This window comes from Megalops cyprinoides, chromosome 2 (genome assembly GCF_013368585.1).
Source record: "Megalops cyprinoides isolate fMegCyp1 chromosome 2, fMegCyp1.pri, whole genome shotgun sequence".
In the NCBI taxonomy this organism is placed as follows: domain Eukaryota; kingdom Metazoa; phylum Chordata; class Actinopteri; order Elopiformes; family Megalopidae; genus Megalops; species Megalops cyprinoides.
The window spans coordinates 32,927,945-32,942,653 of NC_050584.1; the positions used below are offsets into that span (position 1 = coordinate 32,927,945).

At 43.8% G+C, this 14,709-nt stretch overlaps 1 protein-coding gene across 1 annotated transcript in view; it reads left to right on the forward strand.

Annotated features, from left to right (window-relative positions):
- farp2 (FERM, RhoGEF and pleckstrin domain protein 2) overlaps positions 1-14,709 on the forward strand; it is a 43,053-nt gene that overhangs the window by 23,725 nt on the left and 4,619 nt on the right. The window contains exons 14-23 of the mRNA XM_036520675.1: positions 8,406-8,572; positions 9,442-9,531; positions 9,622-9,755; positions 9,842-9,923; positions 10,275-10,512; positions 10,690-10,820; positions 10,952-11,020; positions 11,195-11,284; positions 13,826-13,908; positions 14,118-14,236. Coding sequence (XP_036376568.1) covers positions 8,406-8,572; positions 9,442-9,531; positions 9,622-9,755; positions 9,842-9,923; positions 10,275-10,512; positions 10,690-10,820; positions 10,952-11,020; positions 11,195-11,284; positions 13,826-13,908; positions 14,118-14,236 — 1,203 coding nt within the window. The remainder of the gene's footprint in view (positions 1-8,405; positions 8,573-9,441; positions 9,532-9,621; positions 9,756-9,841; positions 9,924-10,274; positions 10,513-10,689; positions 10,821-10,951; positions 11,021-11,194; positions 11,285-13,825; positions 13,909-14,117; positions 14,237-14,709) is intronic.

Consider the following 14,709-nt stretch of genomic DNA (forward strand, 5'->3'; position numbering starts at 1 on the left):
GTTTGGGTATGAGGAGGGAAACCCTAGCAAACCCGGGGCCTACGGTCTGGGGCTGGAGGAACTGAATGGAAACCCCAACCCCTTCCCTGAGGGCGGGGTGGGTCGCTCAGAGACCAGCTCCCTGGTGAACAACCGGTCTGAGTGCAGCTCGCTGGACAACCTGCCCCTCAGCTCTGCGGGTGATTCGCTCTCGCTGGGTTTCAGCGGGCCTGACTCGTCCTCGCTCCGGCTGCCGGGCTCAGACAACCCGTCAGAAGCCAGCTCCATGGTTAACTTCCCTGCGTACTCGGTGCGCTCGGAGGCTAGCTCGGCCGTGCAGTTCAGTGACCTGGTGGAGCAGCTGGAGCAGCTCAGCTACCCCCCGACGGCCACAGAGGGCTCTGGTGCCGGCAGCTCCGACTCTGACTCTGACTGGGGCTCAGATGGCGGCCTACCCCCTGACCAGAACCTCTTCTACAGTAACCCCCTGGTCAGTGGGCCCAACATGGAGGGCTTCCTCCTGGAGTGCCACAACCTGCGGTCGATGGCACTTGGAGACCCAGCTGATATCAGCCACATCAAAATATAGAGCCCCTACCCCTCCTCCTCGTCCCCTGTGGCAACAGTATGACCTGGTTAGGGAGACCTGACTGTAAGCCACACAGTGCAATTCTTCATATGCTGAGCAAGACAGAGCACTGCAATATAAATCCACTGTCAGGGTGACCATCAGTATATTCGTAATAGGCAAGTTCACAATGAATCGCACTCCTTAGCATTGATATAATTAAGTGTTGATATTAATACTTTCTTTCTGTAACCAGTACGTATGAGAGACAGGGAGACATGATTGTAGCTCCTCCCTCCATTCTGCCCTGTGTCTCACACCTAAGCTTAGATTGTGTTTGTGCAGTCTTTTTCTTTTTTTTTTTTTAAAGGATGCAGTGTTGCACTTGTAGATTGCATCACCTTGTGTGTTAGAAGTGCACTGCTGAGCAGTAAGCTGTTCCTACAGCGTGTGAGCTGTGAAGAATCCTCCAGTGCAGTGACAGGAAGTGACGTCTGATCAATTATAACAGCAGTGCCCAATGTAGTTAACCTGGCCCTGCTTCACCTTGCCAAATAGTGAGGTATTCTAAGAAGGGTATAGGTATGTGCTCAAGTACTGTGTTGCAGGGTTATTTCAGAGTTGCCTGCGCGGACTTTTTTATTCGGTTTTGCTTCTGTTTTGTCTTGGTGACCATATGTCTTCATAGCTCTTACACCTTTGTCTTAAACACTTTGAAAATTTGGCTGCCTTTTTGTTTGTCAGCTATAGCTAATCCAAACGTGAAAATCCTGTAGAGAATGTTGTGAAAGCTGAAGTTACGCATTTAATTAGAGGGAAATATTTTATATGTGACAACTGATTGTCAAAATCTAGTTTCATTGCATACTTAAGAGTGTTTCTTTTATTGTTGATATTGTGAAATTTTACAATCTTCCACTATTTTTCTAAATCTGAAGTGCCAACCGTATTGTCTTACATCATTGTACCATCTCTTCTCTTCAGTCTAAAAGCTCATAGAGTTATACACCATGGTTCATTTTCCCTAGCTGAAACACAATACAGTACTAGTTGATACAGCTGGTTTAGTGTCACATCAGACAGTTAATGTATGCATTTTATGTGAAGACCTTATTTTTGTACTCTTGAGGTCTAAGACAGTAGCCTTTAATCTGTGAATTGTGTATTTGGTGCTCTTCAATTTTATATGTAGCTGTTCATTTGAGGAGCCGGATTCCCTCACTTGAATACAGCCTGACCTCACAACAGTCCCCAGGATGACATTTATGTACAGCTCAGGGCGTTTTTGATTAAGGATGGTGGGTACTACACCTCATCTGATCTGATCCATAGCTGAGTAGCATAAAGCAGTTTCAACCAAAATTTTTACAGCTAATGGATACTAATCCTCAGTTGAATTTACAGTACCTTCATGCAACCACTGTTGTAAAGCTTTTGTGAAACAGTGCCACCTGCTGGTTGCCCATCCCAGCACTGCACTGCTTGAGCACTTAGCAGCTCCTATCTCTAATAGGTGGTACTGTGCTTGAGGGTGACAGAGGTGGTCGTAGGTGACAGTAGGCCCACTAGATACAGTGGAATGTGTAAATCAGTCCTGTACATGATGTGGTGGAGGACAGGTAGGTGAAAATGGCCCTGTATTGAGATATAAGTGGGAAACACAGCGTCTTAGCCTTTTCAGTGTAGTGGTAGTTTTCAACATAGACAACATTCTTTCTGTCTTCTTATCAGTCTTATTTCAGAAACCACTTGGTAAATATGCGCTTAACACCACTACAAAAACAGGGGACATGTAATGTGACAGGCAGTAAATGGCCTTATACTTAGAAGAGCTGAATGCTTGGCAGAATTCCATAAGACCAGTTATAAATGAGTTACTGTATAAGTGAAGAAAAGCAAATGTTTGGGCTGATGAGTAGTGTTTTTCATAATGTAAACTTTGCTGTGAAAACTTGAGTTTTCATCCATCTTGTCATGTTGGAATCGTTTTATTAGAGAGTTCATTGTCAGTACTATAACACCGTTTGGGGAGTGTTTCAGTAGTGTTTTGGAAGCTGTTTCTTCAGCACTTACAGGCAAAAAAAATGCAGTAGCATGAAACTGCACTTAAGTTGTTTTAATCTGATGATTATATCAGAGTTGGAGTGAGACATTCACAAATAACATTTAGTTTTCTTACTCTGCAAGATTTTGTACTTTCCAAATTGAATTAATTGTTCTAGTCAGGTCTCACCTCTTAGGTTGTCTGCTGTATGTGACCAGTGCCAAAATCCATAAAAGATGCGGCCTTAGTATTGGGGTTTGGTATGTCCAGCCCCTTGCCTGTGTTGGACTGCATTTATTTTACTCTATATTTTTACCTCTGGTTTCTGCCATATCCTGGTGTACCTAACATTCTCTCTGTGCCATGGTACTAGAAGCCCTGCTCCAAAGGACAGTCAGATATGACCCCTGTTACAATAATGCCTCCCTCTACTCCTTTTCCTCAAAGCAGCCTGACTCACACGTGGCTGGTATTTAAATCTGAGTGAATGAGGCAGGCCTAAGCAAGCTTGTCCTCAAAGTACCTTATTCCCAAAAGCAGTTTTCCATCTGTGCTATGTGTAAAACTATGTCAAGCTGAAGGTGGGTTTGGCTGAACGTGCTGCAGATTCAGTCATGCCTCTCCTCTTGCCCGCGCTCAGTACCGATGCGTGTGAGGTGGTGCCAGCTCTGCTGTGCAGGGTAGTCCCTGCTGTGGCGTGAGTGAACAGCGCCTCTGTGCCTGCTCTCTGCAGTGGCCTTTCTTCATCCCTCTATCTATATATCCATCACGACTGTACTCACATATGTATTTTCCGGACTTTTTATAAGCATTTTTACAGAGTAAGCTTTAAATATATTAGCTAAGTCATTTTTTGTATATGAATGTAAAATGGGGAAACTATAAATTTGGAAATGATGATCTGCCCATGTGCGAATGAAGAAATGTATTTTATTTTATTTCAAAATGTGATTGTTGTTGCAAGCCTTCATGAAGTGTGACCCTTTAAAAAGCAGAGGAGCCATTCTCATTGTCATTTTGAGGGAGTGAAGCCCTTGGGGATCGTGTACCCTCTGAGCGCCTGCGGAGCCTCTCTACTATCACAAGCGAGGAGTGGGCCCCGTGCACTCCTGCAGTCTCCAAGCCGCCCGGATGGGGACAGAGGCTGCCATAGAGAGAACTCGCTGCTGACCAATCAGAGCTCTGTCTCTCCACCGAGAGGCGGAAAGCAGAACTCTGAGTGCTCATCTGTCAGTGTCTCTCTTGCCCCTTCCACCCTAATGTAGTACGCATCGATGCTGATCCTCCTTTTGTCTCAGGACATTCCGTAAGGGATATCTCAGGAATATGTCAGTGTTGATATTGTTCCACAAAAGTGACTTAATCATGGGTTTCCTGGTGCATGTTAAGGAATAAGCATGTGATTGGTGCTCACTGGGGAGCTTTCATGCCACAAACAGAAGGAGGACTGTTTGAATGCACAGTCATCACATCACTAGAAAAGAAGGTAAGGAAACAAAGTATATCTGCAAGTACAGGCAGTTTTATTGAATATTTACTCACCTACATTTCATTTACTGTAATAATCGCATTTGAACAGCTGTTTCAGATGTGTCCACCTGTCCCCTTGAATATAACTAAGTGTTTAAATGAGAACAAGGTCAACCTCTGCTAAGGGACCAATAATGTCAACTTTATTTTCGCTGAAATGCACTCCTGTCTGAATCAATCTATTGGACCATGGCACCTGTCAGCAGAAATTTATCAAATGTGTTAATTATACAAATAATTTGTTGTACTGTGGTGCTCAGTCTTATCAGGGTCCTATCAGATGTACATCTCACAAGGGCACCTGCATTGTATTCCCCATTCCATTCTATTTATGGGTATTTCAAGTGCCTTGTAGATGGTGAGAGCAAAGCAAGGTGATCCAGGCATTACTAAATTAGAATTCGGAAACTGCACTCTCGTGGCACAAGACCCAGACACAGTTTCAGAATTAGCCTCGAACAGCATTTATACCACTCTTCTGTTCCACCACTCTGGCCATCCAGGTTTGCATAAGCATATTTCAGTATGTGGAAAGTTTCTGCTGAAACCCCATAATTGGTAGCTGTTCTTAGTCCAATTGTTCTGGCTGTTTGTTCCACTACAGAGTGATGTTCTGCATCCAGGAAAGTGCTGAAGAGAAAGCCAGACATGTTTAGGTTTCCAATGTCATGCAATTGTACCTCCTTGTCTTTCTTTGTGAGCAAGATGTTAATCGGGATATGAATGTAGACGTTCATACAAACTTGGCCAGCAGATAAAATTCAGTCCCTCTTCCACAGAGATGAGCTGGACCATTTTACCAACATGATATGACATGACCATCATTACTAATGCCATCTTGCATTGGCATCACTGACAGTCAGCTACCAAAGTGCAGCTATGATGAAATATTTACCCTGTAACTAATGGGTTGGCAGCTCTGGGACTGGGTGCACATTGTATGATTTGCCATTTCACCAACTTTTGGTCTCACATTGGAGATCTATACAACTATCATGGCCAAAACCTTTATATTCTTTGCCAACTGATTACATTGATTTTATCACAAGTGCTTTTAGATCAGCCTTGCTTTGATTCCCACTAGATGTTTATCGTGCTATACCACCCATGTATATCTTGTCAATGTTGTTTGAGACCACAGCAGTAAGATTTGCTGGGGTCAGCAGAATTGCCATAGGGATTGAAATCAAAAAATGAAATGACAAATTTAAAAAATTTTAAAATATATTGTATGGTTACTGGTGTAAAACAAAGTGTACCTATGAGTGTATTTTGTTTTCTTCTAAAAATAAAATAATCATTTTTGGGTACTCTGGACTCCAGACTTAAGATTCATTTAACAGTCATTCTAGAAACAAAGTCTATGAACCAGCACAGGATTCTGGTGGTAGATGTCGTAAATGATGTGAGTCTGCTGTAAAACTAAAACTATTGATCTAATGCACAATCTGAAGTGTTTTGGTGAGACAAAGTGGTTTGTTTCAATGAAGGAAAGTCCAGTGCTGTGGATTAAATTCCTGTCCTATCTAACAGGGGTACACGTGGGAAACAAGCAACTTTTTTGTTTGTTTGCTTCTGTTCATTTCAAATGGAAGGCAGCTAACCCAGAGCCCAGGTGGGTGGGGACCCTGCAGCAGTTTGTTAAATGAGAGCAGGGTGAGGGCTCGGATTTGGTCTTCCAGGGACTGGGAAAGGAGCTAAAAGTGGCACCTGGCTTAAAGAGGGAAAGTGTGTGAGGTGGCGAGACAGCGGTGGAGAAGAGGAGGCTGGCACTGGGCAGCACTGCCCTTATTACCCCTACCATCGACAGGGGAGTTTGTGGATCATTCTGAGAAATACTCCTCCAAAGGGACATTTAGGGACCTTCAATCCAGCTTCTGTATAATGTATGATTTTAGCGCACGGATAATGTATGATTTTAATAACTCATAACAATCAGCTGTCCTTTTACTGCTTTTCTCTTAGATTGAACTGCATGTTTCATCACAGGAGATCACTTTCACGTTGCAGAAACTCAACTGAATTATTTCACACACAAAAAAAACTAGAGGATAAAACTCTTAGTGGCAACATTCTGGGGCTAGACTGTGCTTGTGCTGTTTGCTCTTGGATGCATTAGAAAATGAAAGCATGTGATCTTGATGTATATTCAGGCTACCCAAAGACCACAGCGCCCTGACACTTTGTTGCAGTGAGCTCGCTTTCATAATGAATCATCCAGTCTAATAGCCTTCCTTTGTGAGAAGAGGGTGAACTTTTCAAAACACTGTCTTTGCCAGTAGGGCAACATTTGACAAATTGTACATTTCCGTAGTCAAAGGGGTGCAGTGTGGAGCAATGTAAAGAGACGCTTTATTAATTCAGCATATGCAGTGATTTACTATATGTTTGGAGTGATTACCAATCCTGTGAAAGAAACCACAGTGCTGGGGGGTGGTGGTGAAGTGGGGGTCTGCAATATCTGGGAGCGCCTCTGCTGTAATGCAAAATTCCACAGCCCCATTCCAGCTGAGAGCGCTCTGTGTATGTTCAGGCACTTTGCCAAGGCATTCCGCTCCCATCCTCCACAGAAACTGTGCTCTCCACCCCTTGCGCACTATCTGCATCAGTGTCCCCCCTGCGGGGCGTAGAAGTTAAACTTTAAACCGATCCTCAGCAGCCAGGCTAACCGCATTCCTGATAAGCTGCTACCAGGAATTAGTTCCGGGTCACAGAACCACCTCTCTCTTCCTTTATTTTGTCTTTTTCCCCTTTTACTTTCCATGTTTTTTTTCTATTCCTGTGAGAAAGTGGAGAAATAGCTATGGCTTCCTATTGCAGACAGAGATCTGTCAAATGTGGCTCGGAGTGTGTTTCACTCGGCCAGCTCGTCTCCTGTTACCAGTAAAGAGGGTGATTCTCTGCACTTTCTACCAAGACAAAACACCCAGACTTCAAAGCCTTGCCAGTCTAGTCTGTAACATTATCACCTTTATAAAATGGAACCGGTGATAAATAATTCAGTTCAGTTTTGATGGGTTACAGCTCTGAAAACAACATCTAAAATGTGAGACCCATTTATTTGTTCCACGGTAGTTTTCTCTGTCTTCTCTGCTTTCATTTTGAATGAATGTAAGGGTAAGCATGGAAAATGCTGAAAATGAGTGTGCCCAAAAAACTTATTTTTGTCAGTATGCATTATCGGTCACAGGGTCGTTCTTTAAACTGTGTGCCAGTAGGATTACCGTATGTCAGTTTTTCGTGGGAGTCATAGGTATGTTTGGTTGAATTTAATTTTGTTAATGTTTGAAAGGATATTCAAAATAGTTACGTGAGTCACATAACATTTAGTCATTGTGCTTACTTTCCAAGCCTGAAGAGTAAATATTAAATCACTTACTCAGTGTCCGGCTGACTGCTTGAAGGTTTTTGTCAATATTCTTTTAAACAACTGTTCCATGTAATGCAGAACCCAAAGGTTAATCCCCTTTGCCCTACATTTCTGCAGAGTGAAAAGGAGAGAGCGGGTCTGACTGCTTTTCTAGGCGAGTCTTTTCAGGTCACAAAAGATCATGCAACTGATCATAACCATACATTTAATGGCTGATTTTAGTATGTACAGAGAAATGAAAATGTAGATTATGAAGTAAAATGTACAAAATTAGGAGATATTTTGAGGAAATGGTGTGGCATTAAACTGTTACTTTAGCCTTTTTTGTATAACTATTGAGTTGCTGTCTTTCCAGTGATGTTTCCATGTTGCTTTTTTGTGTAACTTTCAGTATTAAAAAGGGTTGATTAAAAAAACAAATATTAACTTTGTAAATCAAAATTCTGCTAACCAGTAATTGTTTAACTAGAGTTCATAATCATGCTTGTGTTTTGAACAGAACGGTACAAAGCTAGAGATGTGTTCTATGTTTCCAGAAGTTTGGCACTCTCCGGCTTTGTCTGAAAAAGTCTCTTAATGTTGAAAAAATGAGTACTGCTAAATTTTGTAACTTTATTAAATCCAGGCACAGTGGTGCCCTCTGTTCAAAACCCTCCTCCTTCCCACATTCCGTGGTTTTTTGAGATTTGAAATCAGAATGATTTTGTTGGTGTCAGCAAGCTGTTTTTAACGGGGTAAAGCAGAACTGCATGATCCAATGGTTTCATTATTTGCAGTGTGTAGCTACAGTAGCCCCTTGAACCCTTGTGTGTGTGTGTGTGTGTGTGTGTGTGTGTGTGTGTGTGTGTGTGTGTGTGTCAGGTGGTGGTTATGTGCATTGCTTGCCCTTCTGAATGTGAGATTCTCCTCTGCAGAGACATCTATGGACAGTCCCCAGCTGTCTCCCTCGAGCTCGAAGAGCCCCCTCTGCCTCTCGCCCTCCTTCCAGATGTCCACGCTGAGCCTGCCAGGCCAAGCCCCCTCGCCCCTGCACAGCCCTGCCCTCAGCGAGGTGGAGGAGGAAGAGGAGGGCAGGAGGAAGGTATGTTGCTTGTATGCCACCCTTTCCTGACCCCTGTTCCCCCCTTCCCCCCGCTCTCCATCTTTGCCTGTAATGTTCCGCTGACCTGCCCTGTTTGACTTCCTCAAGCTTGAAACCTTAGCTGTAACTAATTCTTATGCATTGCCAAGAGCTTTTCATGCTCCTCTGTGTTTTCACATAAACAGTGTCTTCTGTTCTACCACGGATCATTTCGAAATGAATCTGGCCAGAAGGCACGGTTGAGGTGGAATGAAAAGAGCATATGGCTTGTACTGTCTGTGTAAAATGTTATGCTTTTCTTCTTGCCTCACTATTAGATTACACTGCTGATTTTGTGAAACAACAACAAAAAATCTTTGCTGTGCCTCATACTGCTACATGCTCTTTACTGTAGATGCACAGGCTCAACCGAACTAATGCGTCTAGGCCTTTGGATCTCTATCTCTCCTCTCTATACCCCTCCTCTCCTGGACTGCCTGACTCTGACCATCAGACCACTACATCATGACTACATAAAATGATCCTATCAGTGAAGACTTCATCTCTCTCTTGTTCTGTATTCCTTGCTCTGGGTACCTGATTTTTTTTGGGGTGGGGAGGGGGAGGTCCCAGTGGTGATCAGTTTACAGTATGTTGCTTTTTGAAATTTGAACAATCCCAGCCTTTTTCTGGAGTCTCTTATAAAGCTATATTTATTACAGTGTTTGGAAGTTGTTTGCTGCTGTTTGCTGTTGTTCTAGAGCCTCTTGCATTTTTCAGGTCAAAAAAGTACCATAGCTTTGCTACTGAGAATTGTTCATTCTCTGAAGTGAGTCAGATGGCTTTGCACCCATAGTGTTGACCTGTACGCTTCTCTCTGCTTCCCTCAGAGGTATCCCACAGACAAGGCCTACTTCATTGCCAAAGAGATACTAACCACTGAGAGGACCTATCTGAAAGACCTGGAGGTCATCACAGTGGTGAGTTGCATTCTATATCCATGATGCACTGCCTGAGGTTGCAGGATTTGTTGCAGAGTGATCATGTATCCATGTCCCTGTGCTCCCCAGTGGTTCCGCAGTGCTGTGATTAAGGAGAACGCCATGCCTGAGGCTTTGATGACCCTGCTTTTCTCCAACATCGACCCCATCTACGAGTTCCACCGAGGGTTCCTCAAGGAGATTGACCAGAGGCTGGCTCTCTGGTGAGCGAGTGTTAAGTGAGCCACTAGCGTCATACGAACAAAGGAGAGTGCCAGGCTTACAGTATTTCTTATTGCACTGTCACCAGGGAGGGGCGCTCTAATGCCCATGTGAAGGGGGACTACCAGAGGATCGGGGATGTGATGCTGAAGAACATGTGTGCTCTGAAGGTGAGACTGACAGTACAGGGGTGTGGCCAGCTAAAGGGATTATTCATGGGTGATCCCCTCTCCACCACTGCTGGGATGAGGGATCCTTGGTCTTGTCATTAGAGAACAACTGGGAATGTTGAAACTCTACCAGTTTATTTGTAACATAGAATCAACATGCTTCTAATTCTAAAATGTGCGCAGGTGCAGAATCCTTCTGTGTGTATTATATTAACATAATAATATTTGTGAAGGTGTAATTCTTTTGTAAAGTCAGATATGGGGCCTACTTTACATGATTATCTTGGATAGAATATTTCACAATAGGGTAGTAGAGACTGGTACCCAGAACGTTTGTCTTGCCCATTACAGGAGTTCACTGGCTACCTGCAGAAGCATGATGAGGTGCTGACGGAGCTGGAGAAGGCCTCCAAGAGGCTTAAGAAGCTGGAGGCAGTCTACAAGGAGTTTGAGCTGCAGAAGGTCTGCTACCTTCCCCTCAACACCTTCCTGCTTAAGCCCATCCAGCGGCTCATGCACTATAAGTTGATACTGGAACGGCTGTGCAAGCACTATGCCTCTGAGCACCGAGACCGCAACGACTGCAAGGGTGAGACTCCTGGGGGGCCGCTGGTCTTGCAATGCCTGGAGTGGCCACAGCCTTAAGGAGGACAAATGAATTGCCTAGGGGCGCTAGTTGTCTGTTCATTTGCATGGGATATATCCAGCCCACCCCTCTCCACCCTCTCTTCTGCATTGACTATGTTCATTTGTATCTCCCCCATAGAAGCCTTGAAGGAGGTGGCAGAAATGGCCGCCCAACTCCAGAGCAGCCTCATCCGGCTGGAGAACTTCCAGAAGCTGACGGAGCTGCAGAGGGACCTGATCGGCATCGAGAACCTCACTGCTCCTGGCAGGGTGAGCACAGACCCGGCTCAAAGTCCTTCTCCCTCACGCTGTCAATGACTGCTTTCCGGAGATGGGGTCAGAGTAGATTGGATAGCCATTACCTTTGTCCCTGGGCCTAACAGTGTCCCCATGGTTTGCAGGAGTTTATTCGAGAGGGATGTCTGTACAAGCTTACTAAGAAGGGGCTACAGCAGAGGATGTTCTTCCTGGTGAGTGAACCCTTTGGAATCAGTGTTGGGGGTATTGAGTGATCCCTTCAGATTATTGATCTTTGCAATTCATCGATAGTTCTCTCAATTATAATTATCTTGTCGCATAAGTACAATGGAAGATTTTTGTTAATTCTGGTTGTCAGTTTTCCCCATGTTTTCTGCCTTTCTCAGTTCTCAGACATGCTCCTGTACACCAGCAAAGGGGTGACAGCCACAAACCAGTTTAAAGTGCACGGGCAGCTGTCGCTGCATGGCATGATTGTGAGTAAAGGCTCATAGCCTGTTTTCATCTGACCGGACCTCTCACTGAAAAAAATGTAGCAGCGTGGATCCCTCCTCTATCTGACTTCATATTGATAGCGCACCAATCACTAAAGTTTTCACATTCTGAAAAGTGACAGGAAATGTCATAACCCACGTCCCCCGTTGGATTGGATTTGTCTCTGAAATAAACCTTGAATTTCAGCTTTTTGTCTTGTCATGTATTTTCCAGTTCTCATTTTCTAATTCCATAGTAATGCTTACCTTTCATCAGTCTTGCATAAACAGTGGATCTAAAAAGTCAACAAGCCCTTTCAATAGCCCTTTCTTGTTTTTGGTGTCTGAAAGGCTGAAATGTGAAAGTGAAGTCAGATTTTTTTTAAATGTTGTAACCAACTATGTAAGTGAAAATCAAATGCCTTTCAAAAAAATTAAAATGAAAAACATGCAATGTTTTGGTTGTGTAAATCTGCACACTTTTAAATTAATACTTGATGGAAGCACATTTTGCTTTGATAACTGCAATGAGTCTGGAGAAGTTGCTTGTAACTTCTCACATCTAGATTTTGCAGATTTCTCCTGTTCTTCTTTGCAGTAGAATTTGAGTTCACTGAAATTGTGAGGGGACCGCTTATGAGCTGCTCTGCTCAGGTCAGTTCAAAGATTTCCAATGGGGTTGAGGTCGGGGCTCTGACTTGGCCATTCCAGGACATTGATCTTCCTTTTTTCCAGCCATTCCACTGTGGATTTGGCTGTGTGCTTTGGGTCATTGTCTTGCTGAAGGGTGAAATTCTTCCTCATCTTCTGCTTTTTTTCCTGAGGGTAGCAGATTTTTCCCTAAAATCTTTTGGTATTTTGCACTCTTCATTTCCCCCTATATCCTCACCAGAGCTCCTGCCCTGCTGAAAAGATACAGCTCCATAGCATGAAGTTGCCACCATCATGCTTGACAGTAGGAACTGTGTTGTTAGGTTGATGGGCTGATGCGCCAAATATATCATTTGGAATTGAGGCCAAAGAGTTCTGCCTTAGTCTCGTCAGATCACAAGGCCTTTTTCCACGTTGCAACAGGAGATCCAGGGTTACTTTTGCATAGGTCAGAGGAGACTGGATGTTCTTTATGAGAAGTGGCTTCTGTCTTGCCACCCTACCCCACAGCTCAATTGTGGAGAACACATAAAATTGTTGTTATGTCCATATGGTGACTGCAGCTGTTTTAATGTTGCTGTTGACCTCTTGGTGGCCTCCTTGATGAGTTTCCTCCTTGCATGGTCATCCATCTTAGAGGCATGGCCTGACCTAGGCAAGGTCCTGGTGGTTCCATATTTAGTCTATTTATCGATCATGGCTTCTGTGTTCCATGATATATTTAAGGCTTTTCATAACATTTTATAACCCTCTCCTGATCTGTACCTTTTCAGTCCAGTTCAGTCCCGGAGATGTTTTGGTAGTGTCTTGTTGCATATAGTTGTTTTCTTACGCTGGCATGCACTAAGAAACAAGGAAACCTGGTGAGAAAACCTAAAGGACGAGATGATGTATCCTGAACTAATCAGAATCACTTCAGGTGGTCACAGATCAAGTCAGATCTTATGTAAACAGGGCATTTTAGGTTTCTATTTTAAATTAATATTAAATTACTATATTTAATTACTAATATTAAATTAAATTATTAAATTAACAAGAAATTTTGAAAGGGTGTATAGACTTTCTAGATCTGCTGTAAACCATGTAATCCACCTTATTAACATCGTTTGTCAGACACGCAAATACGTCCACGGAGAGACTGTCCAAAACAAGGGACAAATATAAGTCAGAGTTAGATGCCCGTAACGCATGACATTCAGATGCAGATGTTTCCCTACAATAGAAGTTCTTTGTGATTCTAAAACTTTGGATAGTCCCGTTGATTCAGACACATTTGCATAAATCTGTTGGAATTTCCGACCATTCTTATGATTCTTCCTCTGATCATTCGTATGCACTCATTAACATGGTAACAGTCTCCCAGTTGTGCTGGGAATGACTGGGTTTGAGGAGGGTAGTGGAGGTGTGGGGCAGAACAGTGAGGCAGGAGTGCTTGGGTTTTCCCTGCTGTAACCTACCTGTCTCTGCTTCGCTCCTGGCTGCAGCTCATAGTGCTGGATGCACCGGTGAGTATGTTTTTGGGGAAGTCTCTTTCAGGTGCCTGCACACCCCTGCTCCACCCCTCCCCCTTAGCTCAGCTGACATAGAGACCCCTGGCAGATAACACTAGGGACAGGCATCTCTGAGAAAGCTAGGCATTATTTGCCCTGTTCCATCTAGAGTGATGAAAACTACCCCTCAGAGCTTCTCTAAAGGCTGCCATTTAGTTTAGTTTACTATGTGATTGTATGTGTTTGTTTACGGGTGTGAATTATATAAGCGTATGTATATATAATATGCTGTTATACCAAGGGAAGAGTTGATCTGCAGATCATTAGGCACGTGAAGCTGTTGAGTTTACAACGGTGCATACCTTGCCACGTTGTTTCTCACCCCCCCACCCCCTATCTGCAGGTCGAGGAGAGTGAGAATGACTGGTCCGTGCCCCACTGCTTCACCATCTACTCAGCACAGAGGACCATTGTGGTAGCGGCCAGGTGAGTCTGTAGCCATTGCAACCTCACCTCCCTGCACCTGCGAATACAGTGGCTGTGTGGCTGCAAGGCTGAGCTGTCACATGCATAACTGTCCCTGATGGAAACAGGTGGGGATTCACAATTCACAAGTCTTGTGATGGTTTTTGTCCTTGAACCAATGAAATCTCCTTCTGGGCCATGTGTTTGCCAATGAGTGCTCTTTCTTTCAGCTCCAAAGCGGAGATGGGAAAGTGGATCCAGGACTTGAACATGGCAATTGATATGGCCAAAAAGTCGCAGGAAAAATCTGATGTCCTCCTGGACCCCAGCCTGTGTGATCGATCCAACAGTAAGAGCCCCTCATACACCTGTTATTTATGTAAGCTGCAGTGTTTGATCCATCAGGTCAATCATAATGAAAACAGATTTGGAACCAGCAATGAATTTTAGGGGTAACTGCAGTGAAGTTAGCTTAGCATGCTGCTAATAACAGGTTTTATATGGAATCAGCGTGAGAGTAGATGAACCACAGCAAGTGAAGATCTTGGAAAGATCCCTCATCATTGATACCGACTGTAAAGGTCTTTAGAGTTGATTGATATGGGATGAAAACATAAAATGTAGCAGGAAATTAATATGGGTTTTAATTGGATCTCACAAAACAAGACTGAAACAAAACACGTTTGTTCAACTTTGAGAACATTCGTAGAGACTAAGCTGCTGATGATCCTGCGCTAAACCTGAGCAAATGGTTGTTGCAGTTGCCCCTTGGAGACTGCCGTCAGTGGTAAGATTGGATGATTGTAAACTGCTCTGCTTTCT